The sequence below is a fragment of the Paramisgurnus dabryanus genome, chromosome 1, assembly GCF_030506205.2.
Source record: "Paramisgurnus dabryanus chromosome 1, PD_genome_1.1, whole genome shotgun sequence".
NCBI classification, from domain to species: domain Eukaryota; kingdom Metazoa; phylum Chordata; class Actinopteri; order Cypriniformes; family Cobitidae; genus Paramisgurnus; species Paramisgurnus dabryanus.
In genome coordinates this window covers 7945716-7972466 of record NC_133337.1, presented here as the reverse complement: position 1 = coordinate 7972466, position 26751 = coordinate 7945716, and the positions used below count along the sequence as shown (strand labels likewise).

At 37.8% G+C, this 26751-nt stretch overlaps 1 protein-coding gene across 1 annotated transcript in view; it reads right to left on the bottom strand.

Moving 5' to 3' along the window:
• Positions 1–26751, bottom strand: part of cdk17 (cyclin dependent kinase 17) — a 52825-nt gene that overhangs the window by 11622 nt on the left and 14452 nt on the right. Inside the window, exons 2-5 of the mRNA XM_065255323.2 lie at positions 18613–18760; positions 8088–8252; positions 3414–3547; positions 947–1072 (exon numbers count right to left, since the gene is read on the bottom strand). Of these exons, the coding sequence (XP_065111395.2) occupies positions 947–1072; positions 3414–3547; positions 8088–8252; positions 18613–18739 (552 nt within the window). The 5' untranslated portion in view covers positions 18740–18760. The remainder of the gene's footprint in view (positions 1–946; positions 1073–3413; positions 3548–8087; positions 8253–18612; positions 18761–26751) is intronic.

Below are 26751 nucleotides of genomic sequence, written 5' to 3'. Positions count from 1 at the left end.
ACAAAGAACATTGTATGTGTCTTTGTGCTCAGCTGAGAGAACGACACAATGTTCGTAATGACACCAGGGTTCTCGCCTCCATGACCCATGATGTTTTTGAAAACGAAAGCTTGCTGTACTGTGCATTCACATAAACTAAAGCTGCTTAAAATATATACATAAATAACAACAATTTGAAGTGCACATTTAAACTGGCGTCAACATCAGGGCCACCAACGCTATTGATTTTTATTGATTTTATGACTTTGATGAACCAAGTTTGTACTTGCATGAGCAAATGAAATTTTGGAGAGACATTCATCCGCGAACTGATAAACTATCTCTCTAAAGCACATGATTTACACATTACTTTATTTAATTTATAGCTCGACCCAACTTGTCCCGGTGTGCCCATTGCTATATGATATATCGTCAGACAATGGTTTGCTGTATGACAACCGTGTCACAGTTTTAACCCTGCTACACTGAAACCTCATTTATTCAACCCCAAGCTGGGATTTATTCATCTTAAATAAAACAATCTCACAACTATTCATGTCATATAACAAACTGATTTGACAGACAGAACAAACGTGAACCGTGAGCAGTGTTGCTATGCAGCGTGGTTGCTAAGACGACGTCCCATCATGCACTATTCCTGATACGCTCGTAAAAAGAGACGCACCGCACACACCAAAAGATATAAGATACGGCCATTACTCTGCAATGGAGATTAAATTATTACAATGAAGAGGGAAGAAAAGGCATCAAGTTGACATGATAAAAGACGTGGGAGTGACTGCAAGTACTTGAGACCGTTTGAAGCAGAGAACGCTGAGCGTCACCTGAGACGGGTACGTTTGAAACCACCTTCACAAAGAAATCCTTGAAGGACTTGAGGGTTTATGCAAGTAAACAAGCACACATCCACTCGGCTCTCCCTCTGATCTTTCACACAGTCTCTCACCAGAGATGCTCTACGTGACCGTCGGCTTAGGGGTTGGTCGAACGGTGGGCTGCTCAGCTGCAGCTTTTCCAGGTAACCGTCAGGAATCCGGATATCAGCAGGCAAAGACAAGCGTTTATTCAGGTCCTGAAAAAATAAAATCACACGCATATGCAAACAAGGTCACTCACATGGGACGAAATTAGCTCGGAAAGCCATATTAATAATTGATGTTTGTGAACAGTTTTCATTGGGTATGTGTCTTAGAATAAGATAGTGTGCCTGGCCTGCATAAAGCCCTTCTCAACTCATGCATTAGCATCTTCCATAAATAACCCTTCAACATGCTATGCATCTCCTCCACTCACATCTCTCTCTCTCTCTCTGTATCTCGTGTGTATTCATAAAAACTTTAAAGCATGCAGTATTCTTGTGGTTGCGATATGGGTGAATCTTACAGAAAATGTGCATGGCACAACTAAAACTCCAAAATCAGATATAAATTTAATCTTGTAACCCACCATGATTAGAGGACTAATATACTTTGCACTGTATCTTTTATTTATATTCAAAATGGTTTTTTTACATTTTAATAAATAATTAATTAAGGGGCAGTTTCCCGGACAGGCCATATGCTAGGCCTAGAGTTGAAGAGTTTCGTTGCAAAAAGATAACTCCGTTTTTTTTTTTTCAGAAATCTTGTTTTTTGGTTGTGCATTCCAATTAATATCAATTTAACTGCAGTTGGTTTGTTTTGATTTAAGCCTTCATTGCTTAAAAAATACAGCTAAGTAGCACCATAAAACAAAATAATAACATGATGACATAATAATAAACATGTTTTGACAAAGATGTTAAAAACTGAGTTATCTCTTAACTTAAATGCATGTTTGCGCTTCCTTAATGTAATAACATGTTGACTGACACATCTTTTTTTTAAGGTATGTTTGAAAAAACTATGTCCAATGTCCAGATATAACTAAGGCCTAGTCCTGGATTAATCTGAACCATTTCTGGGAAACCGCCTCCAAGTGTTAAGATTATGTAAACTGTGAAAAAATGTTAAATGAAAATTTTATGCAAACCATCCTTTAGAATAATCAGAATTACAAACAATCCCAAATGTCAAACGTCGAGTTATACTTGCAAAAATGACTGATTTAATATTTTTGTTATGTTTTCAGCAGAAATATAAAAAAAATCTTAAATCAAGATGCTTTTTCTTGATGAGCAAAATGACCTGAGAAAATAAGTTTTTAGACAAAAAATATACAATTTAAATAAATATGTGCTTATAAATATGTAAAAATATCTGCCAATTCAAGAAAAAATTTCTCACTCTATTGGCAGATAATTTTTGCTTGTCTTAAGCAAAAATTCCCTTAAATTGTATATTTCTTGTCTAAAACTGGACTTATTTGCTCAGGTCAATTTGCTCATTTATCTTGATACAATATATATTTTTTTAATTTCTACTGAAAACATAAAAATACGGATGTAATTTTTTGCAGTGTATGTTATTATGTTGAGATTTGACAAGGAAGATATGTTTAATTATAATTAAATACTGATACAATAATTGATGTTTCTTCTGATTTAATGGTGATCAAAATCCATGCATGAATATATATACGGTATTAAACACTGATAATTTGCAGTAATCCGAATCATACAGCAGGGGGCAAAAGAACCCCAAAGACAGAAAGGGAGAAAGAAACAAATGGTCAAATAACTAGTTTGGACTTAACTGAGGTTTGCAATTAAACCCCAGAATAAGAGGCTTTACATGCATCATGTAGGCGAGACTGCTGAGTGTGACGTGAAAGTCTTGATGATGCACTCCAGTTAAATCTGAATGAAACTGGTAAGATTTTTTCCACCAGATTTTTTCCTTCCTATAAGGCATTCATACAACCTATTTACATTTTACTGTAGATAACATAAAAAAAACAAAGAAGAGTCTTTTGATTCTTAAAAATCTGAGTGATGTCAGACAAACCACACCAGACTTTAGCTCACTCCTCTAATAATACATCTGTCTAAAACAGCACTGTAACCTGGAGACGTGACAAGTTTCAGATAACACGTAGTTCTCGGTTCGCACTTAAAGAGAAATGTTGTGCGACTTGACACAATTTGATATGGACCCAAAACAAATACAATGACATCTTACTGTGGGCGGAGCATCTGATCGCTTTAATCGCTTAGCGGTTAAATTGTAGAGAGAGATAAGATCTCATATGCACACAATTCAAAGCTCTCACTAAATGTAGAAGTTTACCACAGTTTGCTTCTTATAAGAATCAGTGCAGCTGTCTAACAGGATATGTTAGAAAAAGAGAAGAAATTAAAGATAAAGAAGAGGAAAACCCTATGGCTAAAAATAAATCCAATGTAAAGCTTACACACACACGTGCTTCTTTCTATGAACAACTGAGCATATGGCATGTTTGTGGTTGTGATAAATGAACAAACACACACGTCTTACCTCCATAGATATGCGGCGATGTGTGCGGGTGCGGAGACACACGCCGTTGGGCGACTGGACTTCATCCGAGGATGTCCCTGAGGCTTGATCGCTCTCTCCGTCAGAACCCATCTTCAGATTCTCATGAACAATATCTGTAAAAAAAAATAAATAATAAGAAATGCAGGATCTATTTTAGCTTTTTTTACATTTAGGACAGTGGATGCAAACAGTGAAATGGAGAGAAACTGGATTTTTGGCTCTAGAACGCAGGTCCCCACAATTCAACAGCTTATGTGTAGGTCAGCATGCTCCGGTATTTGAGGTTATTAAAGACATCAACGATTTGACTATGCATGAAAAGCATGAACTTCATATCACTTAAATATTGGTAGTTAATAAGCCAGTGTATATATATATTTTACATAATACTACATAGACCTATCTTCATACTGCTTATGAAACTGCATGAGGAGTTAAAAGAAATAAAAATACTAAACACACAATTCATGCATTATTAAAAGCATTACATTTTAAACCATACCTATTAAAAATTACCTATTTCATGCACAACCACAAAAAAACAAATGCAAAACCAACGCAATTAACCAATTGTGCAAGTATTTACAAATTGCTCTTATTTTTTGCAAATCGAGTAAAAATATATATAACCGGACAGCTGATCACGAGAAAAATACCTATTAACTTTTTATTTAATTATAAAGCAACGCCCCTTTGACGCACAATGACAGTCAGCAAACAGGCACGAATGTAACTGTAAGAAGATTTACAGTAATAATCCCAAAACACCCTTAACTGAATCGCTATTAAATTATACTGTTGATATTACACTAGTAATAAAAAACTGAAACTAGTATATCCTCTAGGAACCTCAGGTTCAGGGTTTTCAATATGCAACATGATGTTTAATCATAATTTCATGTCTAATATATACAGCATGCATTATCTGTATGTGAACTGGGATTCAGTCTGTGTGCATGTGCATTAAAAGCAGCGTGTGTCAATGAAAGACTTTATTCATCTGCTTTAACACACACCTGTGTACATACTGTACAGTGTGTCTGTATGAAGCTTCACCTCGGTTAATAATTCTCCTGCAGTTCATATTCAACAGCCACATTTATCACCAAAAACCTTTGAACGTGACACGCGCAAACAAATTCATCCGCATGACGGCTTTCTATGAAACTATAAGAGACTTGTACAGAATAAAGCAGAGTATTAATGAATATTGTTATTCATTTATAAGTGATAGGTAGTGTGTGTGCTAAATTGTGTCTATTACATAAAAGTATGATCCTGTTTATCCGTGCTGGCAGTGGGCAATATTATTATGTAATACAGGTTTAACGTGGAGAGGGTATATAAATAAATCACTCCTAAACAGTGGCAGGGAAGTAAGCGATTCATTTTCTTAGTATGTTTGTGTGTTCATTTTGTATTAAGTACAATGGACGGGATACATAATCTGTTCCGGATGAAAACGAGGGCTTTTCCCTTTTCCGGGTTTAAAGGTGTGGTCATGACTGTAGTTTTATAGTGGGCTGTAAGTAGTGGTGCAGTACAGTCCCCTCCTCCCTCTCCAGGGTGACATATTGGCCCCGTGTTTTCATGTAGCTGAGGCAGTAAAGTGCAATAACCTGAGGGCCATCCATTACAACACAGATGTGCATTTCTCTCCCTTACCCTTTAGATGAGGTGGATAGAGAGAATTCCCACGAAATCTTAGCAGAAACGCAGCCGGGTCATATTTCAGACCCACATATATAAAAAATTAAGCGTGTTATTTACTATAATGGGAAAAACGATGTGTTCTGACAAAATTAAACAACTGTGCATAATTGCATCTTGGTGCATAAATGTAACTAATATAATGCAAAACATTAATTGTCCTTTACATTCTTCATGTAAAAATGTTTTCCTCTGCTTCTGAAGGCTTTTTTGAGAAACAATAGGAGAGATCAAGTTTCCCTTAGCAATTGAAGTGACAACCGCTGCGGCCACATTTCTGCACCCTGTCACATCGCTGAAGCCTGTGAAACATCGCTCTGTGTGAAAGTGTGTGCAGCCGTTGGTGATGCGCCCTGTTTTTTATCCAACATACTGCGAGTTAACAAGTCCTTCTGTCAGATCACCCTACATTTCCCTTCATTCCTATAGCCTTTTATCTTTCAAGACTTCCTCTCACTCTTTTATCATCACAGGCACTGCTCTCTTTCATTCCCGTCACGCCCGAGACGACCTCGCTCCCTCTCTTCTAATTTTGAGGTCTGTGATCTGTCTACCTCTTCTTCTCTTCTTATACACTCCTCTCCTCTTTTCACACGAGAAGCTGCGAACGTCTGGAATCAAAATCGGCAGCGTTCTACTTTTCCGAAAAGTTTGGCTTGGAAAAATCTTGCAAGAACAAAAGTGGGTCAAACTTTTAATAAACTCCAGACTGTCAGTGTTTTTTATAAACTTGACATTGCTCCAAACTTTGCAGTGTGGAACCGATGCACATTTAAGATCATACTTTTTCAAACCACTGTACAGATTCCCAAATCCATGCCAAATAAACAAACAGTTGCTCTTAGACATCAATGTTAACGATCAAAATGACGAGAGGACAGGTCTAGTCCTGCACCTTTGTCTGCGGTTCATACTATACTCGAGTATGGGAACCACCAAGCATGAACAAACACGCGTTCGACGGCAGAAGGGAAGTGTTCAACTGTGACACACACTTCTTGCTTGGTCACCTCCCACTGGTCTTTATTCTGACTCATATCCTGCCAGTGTGAGCACGCTTTCGCCGTATGTACACCTACATACACACATTCAAACGCATACACATCAGGCATAACCGCTCGTTGTACGATATTCACATTTATGCATTTATCCAAAGTGACTTACAGTGCCTTCAAGGTATACATTTTATCAGTATGTGTGTTCTCTGGGATCAAATCCACAATCTTTTGGGGTTATAGGCACACACGTCCCAAATGCACCATGTACAAGACCTGATTTTTGTTTTTTTAACAAGACTAAGTTGTTTAACAACAGGTCAGTGAATTGAATATAAGTGGTGAGAACAGGCTTTCTGGCAGTCAATGGAAGTGGGTGTGGTCTTGGCAGATTTGTGACGGGGATTGGATAAAGGTGTGTATGACATGAGTCATTCATAAGTGTCTTATGTGCCATGTTACAACAACACCAGGTTACAACATTTAAACACTTGTTGTTATCTGTAACTTCACACATCTTAAAAGGTTTGACATCACACAAAATCATTTTACTGATAAAATGTGTTTTACTACTGTAATATGATTTTCCAGAATTCATTTTTAAAGAAGCATTAGCATATTTTTTTCAAAGGTTGCACAACAATTTCTAACATATTTTACAGTTACAACAGCAGACCCATGTCTGATAATTCTCATGTTTTTGCAATACAAAAAAGTAATACTGTAATGTGATTTGCCAGTTGATATTCAAGAAAATAAAACAAAAAACTTTTTTTCTAGGAATTTCTAGCACTTTATGTATGATTTTATGTTGACACAGAAGTAGAATGCAGTTAACTTTTCGAGAGAATGAAGTAAAAAACAATACAATACGAATAATGCACAGATTCTTATATTAACCAAATAAGTCTTTAAATAATTATATAAAATTGCAATGCACTACTTAAAAAAGCATGCTAAGTTTAAATGCACGAATGAAAGTAGCATGTGATTAAAATAATACGTAAATAAGTACAAGCACGTTTCCAGTTAGGAAAGTACATACAACAAGCTTAACACAGTAAAAACGTCATTAATTCCTTAAAATATCCAACAGGAATAGGAAGCGGAAAGCATGAATAAAAGCAACAAAACAATTTCGAAAATGAGGAAGAAGCAACAAATCCGGACGGATTGTGAAAGCGTGCGCACGGTTTATGAATCTGTGGGTACGGATTGCAAAAACCGAGGGTACGAGTTACAAAGCTGAGAGTATGGATTTTTAACTCATTCTTACGGTTTATTAATCCATGCACACGATTTGTAAAAACAAGGGAACAGTTTTATAATCTGCAAGTACGATTTATAAACTGAGGGGACGAATAACAAAACCGTGATCACGGATTTGCAGGTCTTGTTTTCTTTTCTCCAAGGGGTGACCTGCCAGGCTCCGAAAAAAGCTTAATTTTAGGTGTTATAAATTAATTTTTTACGAAAAAAATTACATACAATTTTGACAAAGTCATACCAACTGAAGTAATTATTTTGAGGACACTCAACTTTCACCATTTACAGTGTACATCAGAGTAAGGGTTGAGTTTGTATCAGATTTTTATTAGTAATATATCCGATCAGTGATTCCGATTCTACATATCGGATCGGTGCATGCATAATTTTATCAATCTGTTGTTGACAGCACTGTTAAAAAGTGACTGGAGACATAAACAAAAAAGTTGCTTTAGAAAATGTAAAACTGGAAAAAAAAATTATGTGGATTTGAAATAAAGTACATACACTGATAAGAGCAACTATGTGTCCAATACTATTCCTTCACTGTAATTTCTTCTCAAACCAGATTTTGTATCTAATGCATGCAAACGTTATAAAAGTTGATGCAGACTGAACATAAACATGCATGATTGATATTGATACTGAGCTAAAGTATTTTATTTTACAAAGTGTTACTTACCAAGACGGCTGCCGTTTCGGGGCATGGCCATGAACGACCCTAGGCTGCCCCCGATGACGCTGTGCGGCCGGCGAAGAGGTGGCTTCTTAAAGGAACCCGTGTACTGGTGCAAAAATGAGTGCATGCTATGAGAGGAAGGTGGGCGTCCATTTCTCACAATAGGCTCTGAAATAACAACAAGACTTCAGTCAATATACATGTGCATGTGTGTAATTGCATGCATAGATTTATCTTTGCACAAATGGGACCCTATATGTGCAGTTAATACTTCATTAAAACTACAACTTTATTAAATGAGGTCAGTCTGAGGTCAGGGGAAATACAGTACATTTGCATTGATGCATTTGGCATACGCTTTTATACAAAGCGACATACAGTACATTCAAACTATACATTTTTATCAGGATAGACTTTCCTTGGGATTGAACCCATGACTTTTGTGATGCTAATGCAAAAATGCAATTATTAATGAATTAAAGGAAGGAGAACTTTCTAGAAACAAATAAAATTCACCCAGTCAGACTAAGCTGATAGCTGCTGTGCCAAAGCTGTTGCTATGGCAACATTTCAACCATTTGAACTACAGTTGTTAATATTGAAATAGTTTTAGCCAATCAGCACACTGTGGCAATCCAAACTCTTGGATACCAACACAAATTATTAATTTAAGATGAGACAACTATTGCATAGATGTTGCTATGGTAACATTTCAGCCAATTGAAAAAAAGCTTGCACCTGTAAGCACAAGGCAAGATACAGCAATAAAAAGTTATAGACAGCAGAGAATGTATCAACTCAGAACCACACGAGTGTCCTTTTAATAATAAACACATTGCATTTATTCACTATAATCAAGGACTATAGGGGTTACATGACCATCACACTGTGTGTTTGTATGAGATCTCTAAACCCCACCTGTCTGTCCCACCTGTTGGTGTATACAGCACCTGTCCCAACCTCTCCTTGAGCTTGTAAACACCCAAACGCACGCCAGCACACACACACACGTTCAGCACCACAGTAGCATTACATTACATAAGAAGATAAAAGGTTGCTCGGCTGGGTGTTGTAATCTAAAAGGCCGTCCATCCCACAAATATTTTGTCTTTGATGAGCACTGAACCATTACTCACAATAACATAAAAGTGCATTAAGAATGTAAATATACTCCTTTTGTGACTTGGTGGTCATGTTGACTTTTTACTTTTCATTTCTTTACTAACTTTGATGCTGTATTCTGTCCCAAAAAAGAAAATGTTCCCAAACTTTCATTGGATCAGTACCCTTTGAAAAGGTCATAATATGTACCATTTAGGTACAGCATTTGGTATATGTACCTTGAAGGTACTAAAATGCACTCTTTGGTACCAGTATATAACCCGTGCAAAGGTGTACTTTTAGAAAAAGTACCATCCAAGTGACAGCTAAGGACCATCTTTTGACCTTTTCCTGACAGTTTCCTGTTGTCATTTTTGCTGTGGTTGCATACTTAGTCATTTCTTCCCAAAGATGTGTCTAACATTACAACATGACTCTAACCTGCTTACTAAAGACAAGATAATGAATCATCAGACACATACACACATACATACAATAGCATAGCCGTAGGGTTAGTTGCAGTTTTAGCCAGATCTGGTAAACGTTTCATTCATGGCCAGCAGTCCTTAGCATCATGGAAATTCCAGAATATTCCCCGGTCAACACTCAACAGGTAGAGCTGCACCAATATGTCAATGTCAAAGGCCGGAATGTCCAACAGACCGCATCAGTGAGTGTGAATTTCCAAAAAAAAAACCTTGGGGTAAGCTTGGACATTTCCTTTTCGACGTACGTCACATTTTTTTCCGAGAGAAAACATTGAGATGGATTTTCAGTGCATAAGTATACATGTAAACTCTGTGCATATCTTGTCTACACCTTGTTGCTAAGAAACAGTGCTCCTGAGAAAAAATACTTCATGTCAGCAAAAGCTCTCGGGGCCAATGCGAGGCCGCATTCACAGTTGCCGTGCCAACAGTCTCCGGTGAGGGAATCTTAGGGGTCTCCAAAACTGATGCACAAACTCCTACTACTGTGTTTGACTGTAAGTGAACATACAAAACCAAACAACTAAGTTATCTGTTGAGCAACACACATGACAGTCCTGTGTCAGCACCAACAGACCACGCTAACCTAAAAACTGTCTGAAATTTAAGGAAGCAGTGATTCACACAAAATGAAACCTCTCTCTTCATTTGCTCACCCTCATCCCACCCCAGATGTAAATGACTTCCTTTTTCGGCTAAGCACAAAAATATCGGCCTCTTTACAGTATGTACAAACACAGAGATGGGAAAAATATATGCATCCTTCACCCAAGTAGAAGTACAGATACTTATGTTTAAAAATACTCTGGTAAAAGTTAAAATACTGACTACATTTTTACTTCAGTAAAAATAGAGTATATGCTCTCACATGTACTCAAGTAAAAATAGCCATTTAATACTTCCCGTTTTAGTTTCATGCTTTTAACTGTACCTCACATCATTTTAGTACATTAATACAAAAAGATTATGAAATTACAGTATTACTGGGTATTACTGGCAACTAGCTGCCAGTAACTTACTGTAGATTTTACATTTATGTTATTTACTGGCAAAAGTTTGTTGTCAAAGTTAAATAAACATGAGACATTTTCAGTCTTTATCTTCTACAGTAAGTTACTGGCAACCAGCTGCATAATTACAGCAAATTATTTATAGCAGGTCTTATTTTAGTCTAATAAAAAAACTTTCAAAATACACAGTTAGATGGTGTTTGTTTTAAGCCTTCTACCCTTCATCTGTTTGTTCTACCCTTCATGTTATGTAAAATATTTCTCCTAAATTAACCAAAACATGCTAATCTATACATTTACATTTTTACGGAAAAGTAATTAACTGGGAAAGATCTGTGGTGAAATCCGTTTTATTTATCCTATTCACCTGCAGTGCTTCATCAAATGCTAATGACATTAGCGCATTTTAATTTGTTAAAGGGATAGTTCACTTTAAAATGAAAATTCTGTAATTATTTACTCATCCTCATGTTGTTTTAACCCTGTATGAATTTCTTTTTTCTGATAAACACAAAAGAAGATATTTTGAGAAATGATGGTAAACACACAGCAGTAAGTGAACATAGACTTCCATATTAGGAATAAAAAATATAATGGAATTTAATGGGTACCGTCAACTGTGTTTATCAAAATATTTTCTTCATCATTTTTTACAATACTTCTAAAATATTTTCCTACTATGGAAGTCAATGGTCACTTACTTCTGTGTGTTTACCATCATTTTTCAAAATATCTTCTTTTGTGTTCATCAGAAAACAATAATTCAAACATGTTTAGAACAACATGAGGATGAGTAAATGACGACAGAATTTTCATTTTAAAGTGAACTATCCCTTTAACACCTAGTTTGCATGTGGTGATTATGATGACATTATTAGATGCACATTTTACTGTATCCACATGTAGTGTCTCTATTATAAAAGTAGGGGAGAGCGTGGCACAACCTAATGCTTTTTGGATTTGGCTCAATCATTCAAAAAATATTTGAGTTTGATTAATTATATTTTTACACAAGCAACACACACATGACATCTCTGCTACAAATAAACATTTGAAGTTTGTTTCTAGTACTTACCATTCATGGACAATGGACATTGTTTATCTGTCTATAATAGACAGGTATCCACACTGTATTCATTCATCCAGCTCTTTTCTAACAATAGTTCAATTATAAATGGATATACAAATGCAACACAATTATGACCATATCATTTTTTATATGTGATCCAGTCTGTAATAACCATACTACAGTTTCAAAATCAAATTCTGAGATAATGAGCATCAAAGTCTGATTTTAGCCATTCATTTCATTATGATTTCAATCTCTGACGTGACCTTATTCAATCAATATTAAAGATATGAACAAAATTAAATTTGACAATTTTATAATAAGACAGGCACATTTATTTTGTTGGCAGCCAGCAATCATTCGTGTGTAACCTATTTAAAACAACGGCAAGAATTAGGCTAACATTAGCGGTTTTTATATGGTAAGTGCTGAGGGGTTCGTTGTGACGCAGCGTTACGATTAACCCCGCTGGGTCAAAATGTTTTCAAGCCCACTTAATAAGTTGCTAAGAGCTGCGACATATTTTAAAACAATGCTATGTTTTAGTCAACAAGACATTGATTATTAATATGACATAGCATGAACAAATTACTTACATGCCACCAAAACACTTGTTCCTCAATAACTCTTTGGAAAAACATTATACATTTCCAATAATTTGCGGGAAATCGTCTTTTGGCAGCGTGAAAAAATACCGGAAAAACAAAATGGTCAACCTTGTGCAACAATGTTAACAGTGCGGGTTACAACTAACCCCGCGTTTTTTCCCATGCACCCCTACAGTACGTTAATACAGGCCATGATATAGGCTTCTTGCATTAGCAAAACTTTAGCTAACTTATTACATGAGCTGCTTAGGAGTCAAGCATGTTTGTAAGACATAATTTAAAGGTCATGTTCTTACTGATCCCATTTTTCCAACTATAGTTAGTGTGTAATGTTGCTGTTATAGCATAAATAATATCTGTAAAATGATAAAGCTCAAAGATCACTGCCAGGCGATATATTTTCTTTAACATAAGTTCCCTTTCAAAGCCTACAGCGAAAGGCCGGTTTGGACTACTGCCCTCTACTTTTCAATTGAATGATGTCAAAGCAAGAGTGTTTGACTAAACTCAGCCCACAGGAATACGTCAGTCAGCTCAAATGGCTCTGGCTAAGCTAAGCTGCTGTCGAATCACAACACACTAAACAAACTACACAATCAGAACTCGTTACGCATTGCTAAAGAAGGACTTCATAGAACAAGGAAGACATCAGCCCGTTTTTAGGACAGTGAAAACAGCGGTATAGAGGGTATGCACGTGAAGTCACCTCTGGCAAAAGTAACTGCAGTTACGCCCATGATGGAAATAGATAGAGTGGCAGAATGTGTGTACAGTGTGAAATCAGCGAAAACACAGGGAAAACACATCTAAATGGGAAAAAGCTGTTGTGTGACAGATGTATCAAGAATTCAGAGCTATCATTTAACAGAGTGCCAAACAATACCGAAAGGAGAAGAAAATGGATCGTCCATGCCAACGTCCACTGACCACAGGTGGGTTGACAAATTGCTAGGGTCACTATCAAGTCCAACAAAATTAAATTTATGCTGATAACTGTCAATTTAAATAGCCAGCCATTTTGGTTGAGCGGCAGCATAGCATGAAAACACGTCTAAAATGGGAAAAGTAGTTGTGTGATCGACAGTGCTAACAGATTCAACTAAAATTTGAAGCGCTCTTTTTCCAGACCACCAATGAATACTCTTATTCTGTGCAATTGCAAGTTTTGTCAGTGAGCCTTCATTAAAAAACATCCATTATGATGAGCCTTGTGGTCTACAAAGGTGGGATGATTTAATAGTGTTAGGCAAGACAAACATATCAGGAAAAGCAATGTCTGGCCATATGCCAATGTCCACAGACTACTGGTTGTTTTACGAGTTGTTAGGGTCATTGTTAAGGCCAACTAAATTCAATTTAAGCTGATAATAGTCAGTTTAACTGGCGTTTTCGTAGCAGCCGCCATGAAAACCAGCCATTTTGTTGAACGTTTTGCCCCTCAACAGGGCGAGCTCCGGCGTGGTCACGTGGAAAAGTGACGTCAATGCATTCCCTCTATACAGGTAAGTAAATTGTATGAAAAACACAGGGGGTTTTTTACACGTGAAACATGAACACATGTAGGGATGCACCGATAGGAATTTTTGGGCCGATGCCGATACCGATTTAAACAGACAACTTCTGGCCGATACCGATGCCGATATTAAACACTTGCATACAATACTATACAGTTGGTCTATTAGCTAGTTTATTTCTGCATCAACTTATTTTTACTGAACATGGATTGGATCTAATTAACATTCAACTGACCAACATAATAAGAGAGGCACAAATTAACAACATTAACAAATGTTTTTACATATAATGGATTTCTTTATGCAGTTAATTAATAAACAATAGGTATCGGCCTTTCTCGTGCTATTGCCGATATGCCGATGGTTTCAAATTCATCAAAAATCGGCCGATAAATATCGGCGGCCGATACATCGGTGCATCACTAAACACATGTTATATTGCACACTGTAAACACAATCGTAGCTTCAAAAACACAGAAAGAACTTTTAAATAAAGTTGTCTTGTGGCTATTAGGTGTAAAGTTGAGTATTTGGTTCATCACCACACACCTGAACAACAAGCCAAGAAAAATACAACCGAAATAGGAGCTGGGAAGGGCTACTGCCTACCTGTGTACTGTGATGGGCCAGTGTTGGAGATGTGTGCTGCTTTTTACAGTTCGCACATGCGGACTTACGGACACGCACAGAGGCGGAAGGGAGAGATCGCAGGGGAACTCAACAAATCTCCCGAACTGATTTACACTAAAGTAACAAGCCTGATTTGGAAATGTAAGAATTAAAAAGTACAGATAGTTGTGGAAAAATGTAAGGAGTAAAAGTAAAAAGTTTTCAGAAATAAATAGCGAAGTACTGGTACCAGAAATATCTACTTATGTACATTAACGAAGTATTTGTACTTGGTTACTTCCCTTCTCTGTAAACATAGGTCCCAAAACACCTACATCAATCAATCAATTAATCCAAATTAATCTGGTTAGTAAATAAATGTCTTCTTAATCAAAATGATATGTTTGTGAGAGAATGATTAGTATTTTGAGCCAATTTTGTAAAACTAAAACCATAATTTTTTATCTCATTGTTTTTTGTGTGTTTCTTGTTACTTGGTGTCATATGTCACAAGTCACACATCTGTGATGATAAATTTCATTTTTAGGTGACATTTAACACTTTATAATAATGTCTTTAGTATCAACAAACATTACATTGTTGTAAAATGTTGTAACATCAGTAATTCATGTATATTCATATAGACAGGTGCTCTAACAGTTACCAATCATTGTTTGAACACAAGCTAAAATATGTTTACTATAACAGAATATTAACACATAATGGATATTTAATTTTTAGTAAATCAATTAAATCAAATCTATATGATATAAAATCAAATAGCAATTTTCCATTCAACAGCCTTTAACACTACTTCGGATGGAATGAGTTGACCGGTTACCATGGCGATAAAGGATCACTGTAACCAGGATGCAGCTGAGCTCAGATGGAAAAGGTAGAAAGGTGGATTAATGGAAAGAGAACTGCATGAGATCCTTACGTAATGTTGGGGTCTTTATAAAACATTCATCAAACCACCATAAAAACGTGTGTGTGTGTGCGTGCGCGCGTATGCATGGCTAAATAAGCTTGTTATAAACAATGTGTAAACCTCAGTGTGTACTGGTAAATAAATAAGACATTGCATTTTTTATGATATTTTGTAACTCAACTAGACAACAAAGGACCAAGCATAATATTTAATACATATACAATTGCCTTATTCATGAAGAATGTCTTTCTTAAAATGTGTCTGTTAGGAACAGCCTCAAGACAGTCAGTTTATGTATTTTTACATAGAGTTCCTCAAATATAAACCACCTTGTAATGTAAACACCTTATGGTTTACATAAAAACCGACTGTATCCTTCAGCTCAACGTCCTAACTGCCAGTCGAGGGGTGATTATACTCCATCGGAAAGGAAGTTTGAGGCAGGACATTTGGAAGCTCTCCCAAACCATTTCCGAACACAGTTACCCTACATTCATATCAAACTGGATCATATATTCAACATTTCCCTTTAAACCTTTCCAATACGAACCTTCTGTACCATCCTGGCCAAAACTTTCCTTTGGCAGTTTAAATAGGCTTTCGATAACTGTGGTTACTGTTTTACCTCAGTCAAGCACGCAACGCCCCGCGGGTGCGCCGGGGCCAGCTGGTGAGTCAAGGTAAGCAAAAGTGCAATAAAACTAAAACCACTTTGGCGTTTGCTTTACAAAGTCTGTACAGTCTGTGTGATTTTAGTACATCCATCAGACCGGCCCTGAAGGCAACCGAGCTAATTTAACTCGTCTCTCACAAGCCGTCACATGCTCCTCAACTCCTTACTGAGGTGTCATCACTGTTATGTAATTACAAGCTAGTTGAAAATATTGGAAAGAAGGAAAAAAGTCCTCTGAGGGAATGGAGGAAGGGAAAAGTGAGTTTTGCTCCAATTCCTTTCCATGCAACTAAAATTACAGTACATCGCTTCAGGCTGTCAGGAAGCGTGACAGAAGGATTTTTCAGGCCGTCCTGTCGTAACTTTGGTTTTTACGGCCACAGAAATGGCACAGATGTCTGTAATGGCATATTTGAATGGCGGGTTTTAGATGCAGCATGAAATGTTTGTGTCAGGGTGACTAACGCGTGCTACTGCGGTTCCTGCAGGTGACCCAGAAAAAAAACAAGCTGGATTTAAATGCTGTGTATTTCTGTATATCTCAGTGGTAGAGCATTGCATTAGAAGCACAAAAGATCATGGTTTCGAACCCAAATTAATAAAATATATATACCGTCACACAGCATCTGTGTTATACTGTAGATAACTTATAAAGATAAGTCTCTTTCATTGATGACAACAAACAACCATACTGTGTACAGTAATGCACATTTATAATGCAAGTCTAGAGGCCCTGGACACCCATTGTTACAATACAGTTTAAGTTATAGCCTAAAATTTAAAGATTATGTGTTAAAGGGCACATATCCCAAGATTTGATATAAGTCTCAGGTGTGCCTAGAATGTGTATCAGAAAGTTTCAGCCAAAAATTTTTGTTATAGCATGGGCAGGGGGAAGGGATTTATCAGTGTGACGTCACATTAACAAGAGAATCAAAACAGCTTGTCTAATGAGACTGCTTTGTTTAAATGGGGATTAAAAAAGGACAGGATGTTTTTTTCATTGTAGGGTTGTTGTGTATGCCAACACACAATGGGCCCTATTTTAACGATCTGAAACGCAAGTGCGAAGCGCAATGCGCAAGTGACTGTGTGGGCGGATCTTGGGCGCTGTTGCTATTTTCCCAGCGGGAGAAATAACTCTTCCGCCAGGCGCAAATCAATAAGGGGTTGGTCTGAAGTAGGTTTAGTATTCATAGGTGTGGTTTGGGCGTAATGTGAAATAAACCAATCAGAAGGCTATCCAACATTCCCTTTAAACGCAAGGGCGCAAGTTCCATGGCGGTTTGCTATTATTATGACGGATTTACCAAGCGCACGCCAGGAGCGGTTCACAGCCGAGGAGACCGACGTTCTTCTAAGAGCAGTCAAAGACAGAGAAGTTGTTTTGTATGGGGATTGGAGAAACCCGCCCAAATCAGCGTAGGTTAAACAGGCGTGAGAGGAATTAGCCACAATTGTCTCATCAGCTGGCATCCCCATCGTTGCACCAAGCGCTACAATGATGTCAGGAGACGGGGGAATCCCAAGCTTGCTGAAACCGGCTGGAAACAACAAGTCCGAATGATCAGACCAACAAAACTTAGCAAACATTGTTCTTGCTCCAGCTTTAACTTCTGTATATTCGGCAGTTTTGCAACAACGAACCGAATAGATTTTCTCACGTCTTTCTCCGCTGCCATTACTGAACTACAACTCAAACTGATGCACGACCTCAACGTCATCGTTCTAAGCCACCCCCCTCTGTTCACTGATTGGACCTGCAGATTTTTGCAGGAGAAAACAAAACTCTACACAGCAGTCCCAGACGTAGTACTGAAGCGAAATGAAAATGAAGTGGAAGCATGTAGGAGGGCGGAGCCAGGCTAACAGAAGGATGCAGTGGTTATGAAACTGTAAAATAGTAAAATATAAGGCGTAGATTTTACAATACAAAGAAAGTTGTGAGCCTATTAACTCCGGACAATATCAGGCTAAACATCTTGCAGGCCAAAGTAAACATGAAGAAGTCTTCACACTTACTGCAAGAATGTGAAATATTTATGGCATTCAAATATTTGTGATATACTCTATACAATGACTGAGGATATACTCCCGCCGTGTTTAATGCTTCAATTAAATGATGATTCGACTCATTAACCATTTTGCATTCGCTTGGCACAAACAGTGTGAATTTAACACCTTGTGTTTAGCAAATGTTAAGCTCACGAAATGAAAGCAAAGTGTTTACTCCAGGCTTGAGTTATTTGCAGGGATCTCTACTGTAGGTGGTCTCTCCAATAAACTTTCCTAAAAATAGTTTATGAGAACTGATAATCCGTTTACAAAAAATTCTTCCGATCCGACACGCAGGAGGTCATTTTCCACTCCTATGGAACGGTTTCAGTTTTCCAGACCTCTAACTCCACAAACTAATCAAAGTATTCATAAATCAGGCTATTATCTGAACAGCTTAACACTAATGGCGATCCAGCAAACACAACACAGGCAAAGCAAATGCTATCGTTCATACTATGGACACTCACCGCTGTCTTTGCTGCTGTTTTCCTCGATTGTCATCTGTTCGGCCAGTTCAGATAGCGACTCATCGATCGTCTGACTACCACGCAGGCTGAGCGACAGGCGTCTCTTAAACCTCTTCATCTTCTCCATATGCCTGTGAGGCAGGGGGGCCTGTGGGAAACACGGCGGATTAATGTTCATCATTCTCTGAATATGTGCAGATGATGCAATTCCTGCAAAACTCTATTTTATTTCCATTCAAAAGAGAAAATCTGTCTGTGTGTGTGTGTGTGTGTGTGTGTGTGTGTGTGTCTAATACTAACTGTATGTATAAAGTTGCTTAAAAGGGATAGTTCACCCAAAAATAAAATAAAATCTGCCATCAATTACTCATCCTCAAGTTGTTGAAACCAAACAAATCTGGGGCACCATTGACTTCTATAGTCTTTTTCTACTATGGAACTCAATGGTGTTCCAACATTGTTTTAAATATCTTCATTTGTGTTCAGCAGAACAAAGAAATTTATACAGATCTGAAACTAGATGGTGAGTAAATGATGACAGAACTTCCATTTTTGGGTGAACTATCCCTTTAGATGACAACTTTAAAAAGAAAAAAAAATTAAATAATTTTTTACATTTAAACATTTGGCAGATCCTTCTTGGGAATCAAACACCCAACATTTGCACTGCTAAAATTGTCTACCAGTTCTGCTATAGAAACACCATTTTATCATCAATTATACCATAGGGCAGTTGAATGCTTTATTCTGTTTGGCTGAGAAATGTTCCCCTGGCATGCATTATTTTTCAATAAACGCACATCTGACCTGTCAAATGTCTTAAAATTACCACCAGAGCAATGTCTGTGGTAACCATTGTATGAGCAGAATAATCCGGTCCTTTAAATTATTTGACCATAATGTGCTTAACGTCGTGCCGCATTACCACCTTGGGTGTGCATTATTTTTTTTTAATAATTCAATGTCCCGTCATCAATTATTTCTCACATAAAATAGATGATAACTGGATGTCACAGCACTTTCTGGCAATCACTGTATAATTGAAAACCACATAGCAATTTTTAAAATATATCAGATAATAATATATTAGTATATAGCTAACCTTTTGTAGTACAATAACATTTAATTCCAAAGGTTTAGATAAATGATTGTCTGTACAGGGATTGTTTTTAAAACCAGACGGCGTGCCCTTTAGACTCGTGCATGTGACAAGAATTAAAAAACCCTCATTAATAATCAAAAGGCTTTTAATCAAATATTCATGACGCAGTATTTTGTTTTAATAGGCACTCAAACGTGGTTGAATTATTAAAACAAACATTCCCAAGTTATAATTTACCTAACACACATGCATTTTTTCTTCACGTAAAATAGAGAACACCACACGCACACCAGATTTTTAAACAAAGTGTAGGATATGCAGTGTCATTTATGAGAAAAAATGACGGCCACATTCAAAGCCATTGTAAAATTGCAATTTATGCACACCTGTGATTGTTTATGAAGTACAAAAAACATCAACTGCAAAGCTCCAGTCAGGCTTATCAAATAAATTACTTGGCAGAAAAGCTTTAATGTAATAATGTGAATGATTAATTTAAGAGAGATTATCTCCACACTTGTTGAGTGAGAATGTTACAGCATATTTTTTCACTGTCGTTGCTGTATTATATAGCAATAAACAAACCACTGGAGAGCATTCATTACAGTAATTACATCACAGACGTCACGTCCTGTCTGAAAACAATCCATACCTGTGGTATAATTACTGTACTGCAATCACAACCTTCTTATTATTTAATATTAATATCACTACTGTGCATGTTCATGCTTTAATTCATCTCTCAATAGGTCCATGCTGACTGCGCAGTTTTAAGCAGGAAACACCTTTGCTATGAAAGGCAACGGACCCATTTTGTCCATTGTATTACCACTCTCAGACGACACACACCCAAACTCACAGGACCGCAAGTTCATGCTGTTTACAAAGCACAAACTAAATCCTCCAATGCTCTCCAGAGCCTGTGAAAAGTACAGCACATACTGATAACATTTAGTCCCTGTATGAAAAGCCAGTACACTGTAAATCACACACAAAAGCACTTATCAGGTTACACATAGGTGGCTTCTTTCTCAGGTCGAGTCTGTTTTCAGAGAAAAAATGTAAGTGTGTGCCCATTCACAGAGCAGAGACCTGCATCAGGAAGTGCACGGTCATGGCGTCTGTGATAGGTTCCTCTCGAATACAATCACATATGCAAACAGACGTCCACGCCATCTGTCTATCCGACGTATACAGGGAGAGGGGGTCGAGCCAGCCCCGTATGAGGGATTAGTCGATATAGCAAAGACAGACAGCTCACTTTCAACCATACACACACACACATATACAGAAGAGGTTAAATGTGCATGCTGACAGAGCACTGGACTCGAACAGCTGGTATCTCATTCTGCTAGAGAAGACAACAGGACCCAGACACACCCTGTGGCCACAAGTGAACATGTTTTTGTGGATCTGTGTGTTTGAACAGTTGGCATTCTTGTGTCATCCTTACTTGGATGGGGAAAACCAGCCTGAACATACATATACACTTTAAGGCCTCAGGAGTAAGAATTTTTATGCTGGTCAGCCTTTTAGCCTTGCTTACATCTTTAGTAGACTTGGGTCTACAATAGAAAATCTTGCATTTTTTTTAAAGTAATAAAGTATTTATTTTTTAAACTAATACTCCAGCCAAATATTAAAATTACCCCAAGATTTACTCAGCCTCAAGCAATCTTTTCAGTGAGGACCTGCAAAACATAACGGTAACATCAATAGTAGAACTTCAGCCTAAATGCTAGCATATAGCATTAACTAGCATATAACGCTAACTCAGCACTGACAACAGTTTTTAGCATTTTAACCATTTTTATAATAAAACGTGTAATTTAATATTGGGAGTGTACATATAATTTGTAACGTCACAGTCGGTGTTATGGTGAGATTGGCCTGTTTTCCAGTGGCCTTTTGCATGCAAGAGATTTACATAAAAATTAGGAAACAAATGCATTTAAGACTCACAATATCTCATTACCATGTACAGGGATCTTATTATTCATCTATGCCTACAGTAGGTAAATGCAGTTTTTTTATTCTATGGCACATTTAAACCATTGAGCCATGTGTAATTTCTGTGAAGGATGAATGCACTTTTTGGGGTTTAAAATCCCAGTTTTCTCCTATTCTAAAGCTTGGAAGAGCAAGGACAAGTACATGAGTAAATAATGGGGTGATTTTGATATTTGGCTGGACTATCGCTTTAAATACATAAATGCATTTCTATGTTTGAAATGGGCTACACTTTTCTTTTTCCAGTGTTTTGCACCGTATGGGATGCTTTAAAGATGTCACATCAAGTTAAAGCTGCATAACTTTTTTTGTGGTTAAAAATGAACAAAAAGTAGTTGAGTTCAGATACAAAACCCTGTGAAAAGGTTATTATTAGTCAGTCATTAAAATGCCTTATTTGCACAAATGTCACTTTAGTCATTTAATTGGTATTTAACAAATTTTACTTTTGTCTCTTGCATCAAAACCATCTAAGTGCATGTTTCACTGTTCCTTCTAAATTAAAAGGTGTAAGGCTGTAAAAAAACAGGGTCAATTTCATAATTTATTCAGTAAACATCCTTTAACTGGGTAAAAAAAGTAGGATTCACAACGGTAAGCTTATAAAAATGATTTATGATATGACCTGTCAGGTCCAATTTCACAGAAAAGGTCAGTTCAACATCATTTGACTTCAACCCACATAAAGAAACCTGCAAGTTCATGTTTCAAACAGAGATGCTGATAGAGGCGAAGGTGATGAAGACAAAAACTTACAGATTGCAGCTTTAAAAAAAAAAAGTTTGACTTAATTTAACATTTGTGGAACCTGATCCAGTCTGTTCCATCTAGCCTTGACAGAATGCATGACTGCTCGCTCAACAGTCAACATCATAAATGCACCACCCTATCCTTACGGTCGAGCGCTGCGTGAGACGAGCAATGCAGATACACACGCATTTCCACTAATCATTTATTCCTTTGATGTGGGCCTACAGGGTCTACTTGACGTCAAGTCTTCTGCTCTGCTGGACTCTGCCTCATTAAAACAACTACAAACAGATCATAAATGTGGGCGCAGAGTCTCGAAAGACAGCAAACTTCCTACTGTTTCTGTTTTTTTGTTTCCTTTTCAATTGACACAACATTCCTCTCAGTTTTGCCACCTCTCCATCTATTCCATAGCCTTCAGATAGCTATTTGGTCTGGGACAGTGCCCGCTGTTGATGTAGTTACAAACTGCATTCTTGGCCAATGAGCAAACAGAATGGGCACAGTGCTGTCTATTGTCACCCTGCCCCCTCTCTTCATTAACCACCCGGATGGTTACAATATCAGTCCCCAAGCATCGCCTCTCCACAGGGATCAGACTGGTTGAAAAGTGGGCTGCTGTATGGTAGGGGCTAACAGGCCGGTGGGAGAATGGGCGAATTATACTTTAAAATATGTAAAGATGCTTATAGTGATATGCATGTAGAACCAGGCAGGGATTTTGTTGTTTGCGACTCGGGTCATTTTCTTAATTATTCAGTAGACAATCAGCTTCTGTGGTTCAATGGGTGGAAAACTACAAAGTCAAGGGTTAAATCCCAGGGAACGTACATAAAAGAAATGTACAGATTGCATGCACTGTAAGCCTCTTTGGATGAAAGCATCTAACAAATGCATAGATTTAAATTTAAATGTGTTAATTTTGCCATGAACCGGGCTGTGAAGAATAGAGGTACACTTAAAAAAAAATGTGTATTTATATATACAATCATACTAATAAAAAAAATCAAAACGTGTGTTCTTTTGTCTAGCTTTCCCTGTTCAACTCTGTCATTCTCTATCTGTGTTGTTTCTGTTCTCCAATCATAAGACAACATCAGGATCAAACACCAGGAGAGAATCTGTTTACACTTTTTCACACACCCCTCGGGCCGGGATTAGCCTGCCGCCCCGCATACACTCCTCTTGAGAGATAAGGGGTCTTTTGTGTGACAGAGGGGGCGTATAACCCAAACCATAACAAAACCCTCGTGTGCCTTCGCTGAGAGAGGCACAGTTGATGATAATACATCCCGAATTCACGACAGCTTCCCGAGTACAAACACAATCTTGCAGAGCTTGCAAAAATTACAGCCATTAACCAATGGCTTCCCTCATAGATGCACACAAAACACCAGCACGATCAAACACACAGGCACAATGAATCCTGCATCGCCCTGCTCCAGCTGAACTATAGGATGAGCCTGCAGCCGGGTGGCATCCCAGACCAAAAGCAATTACGGCAAAAAGGCCTGACATCAAACAAGTCACCAGGCAGAGGCCTGAAACAGCAGTCTCATTACCCGTAGCCTGCAGAAACAGAAACTGGGTTAGTACGCCAAACATGCGCAAACACACAAACGTGCTGAAGAAAACCAGAGACACACGTTGCCACAGGCTTCTAACTTCACTAATAGATTCAAAACAGTTTATTGCTATTGGAAATACTTGGTTTTAAATGTCAGTACGGCTGTTGTTTAATTTACATTTATGCATTAATCCAAAGAGAATTACAGTGCATTTAATACATTTCGTTTTAACAGTGTTTCCTGGGCTTGAAGCTGTGACCTTTGCTCATTTCTACCCATGGAGCTGCCAGACTGAACACAATTATGAATAAAAACATATCATTTAATATATAAAATACAAATATTGTCCATTAACTATAACCCCTCCAAAGAAATTATGCACCACATTCTTTTGTAATAAAGAAAAACTTTTTTATTACACTTTCACTTTAAAAGAAAAGTCTGTGAAACACAGCATACACCTTCAAATAAATACGTGAAGAATCACGGGTTGGACTCGTATTTTAAATTCCCTTTCTATCTGTTCCCACATGCACACAAATAAAAGTCCCTTCCCGTCACCATGGCAACACGTCTTTCATGGGACTTCTCAGCATCTTCTTTCTCACAGCTCAGAATCTGTAATCTACCCATCTATCCACCCAGAGAGAGAGAGCGAGAGCAAGAGAGAGAGAGAGAGAGAGAGAGAGAGAGAGAGAGAGAGACTGAGTGGGTGAGCAAGCACAAAACAGAATAGAGTGAACGACTATAAGACACAGAAGAAACAGAATGATGTCTTTGTGTCTGACTACAAAGCATGAGATCTCCACGGCAACTCTGCTCGTCTGCAGCAAACTGAGACAAAATGACAAAACAAGAGAAAATAAGGGCGAGATAGACACGGGAGATAAAGAAAGACGGCTAGCGAGTTAAACGGGGGGTGAAATTATCCGTATTACATGTGTGACCGTTCAATTGACTGTAAAATTCGTTTATAATCATCCATTTATATCAAACAGGTCTACAATACCTGGAGAAATCCATGCGGATGCATTTCTATTCATCTCAACTGCTGTTACTCATGTGGCACTCGCAGCTTGGCGAAAGTTTTTTTGATTTTAAATCTGCCTTAATTGCTTATGACAAAAGTCTCTGGCAAAATATCCCATATAATACAACTAAATATGTACAGCATAAATGTATTTCCTGTAACTTCCTGCAACTTTAGAAGATGACATAGTTAGCATGCACTAACCGGGCCAATGCCAACCAGCCAAACCATGATCGCTTTGTTTCCGTCTTGGTCTACATTCAAATCTGAATAATTTAAATCCAGACTTTACAACAGAAGGTTATGGAAAGCAAGGTTATAAGGACATCAAAAGGATACCAAAGGAGAAGTCAAACCCGTTGACGTCTTTGCAAGTGTACGTGTGGAGCTTTTGGATGCATTAGCACATCTGCCCTTCGTCCTACACGGGACATCAAAGGTCCTGTTGTTTAGATGGCATAATGTAATTAGAGTCATAGAAGAGAGACAGAAAGGTAACGATGAAGAGATCCTAATGTCCTTTAATCTCGTGGTCCACTCGACAAAGCTTAAAGCACTTTAGCGAGTCATTAGCACGCTCTTCAAAATCATTCCAGCTCCAAGCTGAAAAACACATGTAAATTCACCCCCGCTTACAATGCGATGACTGATGGAGAGAACTAAAGCCATTTATTCAGCGGCCTGCCTTAAGGTCACAGGACAACCAAACACAATAAAGGACAGGCAAAAGATGTCCTCATGCTTTGGGTTTGTATCTGTGTGCTTGAAAATTAAATGGTTGCCAAGCATAAATAGATTTATTTAATACTGACATGATGCTAAAGACAATTCTTCATTTAAAATCAGTTAAGATATTTAAATGACTGCATAAAAACAAAAACATCCCGGTCGGGCCAATGGTGTAGTGGGCAAGGCTCTGACATATATAAAGCAGAGGCACTTTTGGCAACCCAAGTTCTAGACCCATCTCAAGGTCCTTTGCCGATCCCATAACCCTCCCTCCACCCTGTACTGTCCTGTCCTCTCCTCTCCTTACATACTGCCTATCAAAAAAAAGGCAAAAACGGCCACATCAACCATTAAAGGTGCAGTGTTTAGATTTTAGCAGCGTCTACCTGTGAAATTGCATTAAGCTCAGTCCACCGCTCAACCCTTTCTTTCGAAACACCAAGAAGATATGGTAGCTGACACAGGACAAACATGTCATCGTCTAAAGCAACATAGTGATAAAACACGCTTTGCAGAACAGTTGAAAATGGTGGCAAAAAAATGGGGACCCGCAATGTAAATAGATAAAAACGGCTCATTCTAGGGTAATAACCAGAGTTCATATTGTACTGTCATTTTACACCACTGATAATATAGTTAAAAAATATCTCAAATTTACGCACCGCATTTTTAACTGTTTACAATCTTTGGGTGCTGAAAGTATCAATATGCTTTCTATACAGGCAGGTGCATTACTCAGCTTACAGCATCATCCACATGAATCTTACATAACCTCACAAACACTGAAATATTCAGCTGGAAATCTCCATCCGGCCCGATTCAAAACAAGCTGTGTGACTGCTGCTGCTCAGATTAGTTTGCTATGGAGACGTGGTCTTGACGCAGGTGGCTTTGGCGAAGCCCTTCTTCAATCTGTGCACAAATCTTTTCAATTTGTATATCTACGGTTA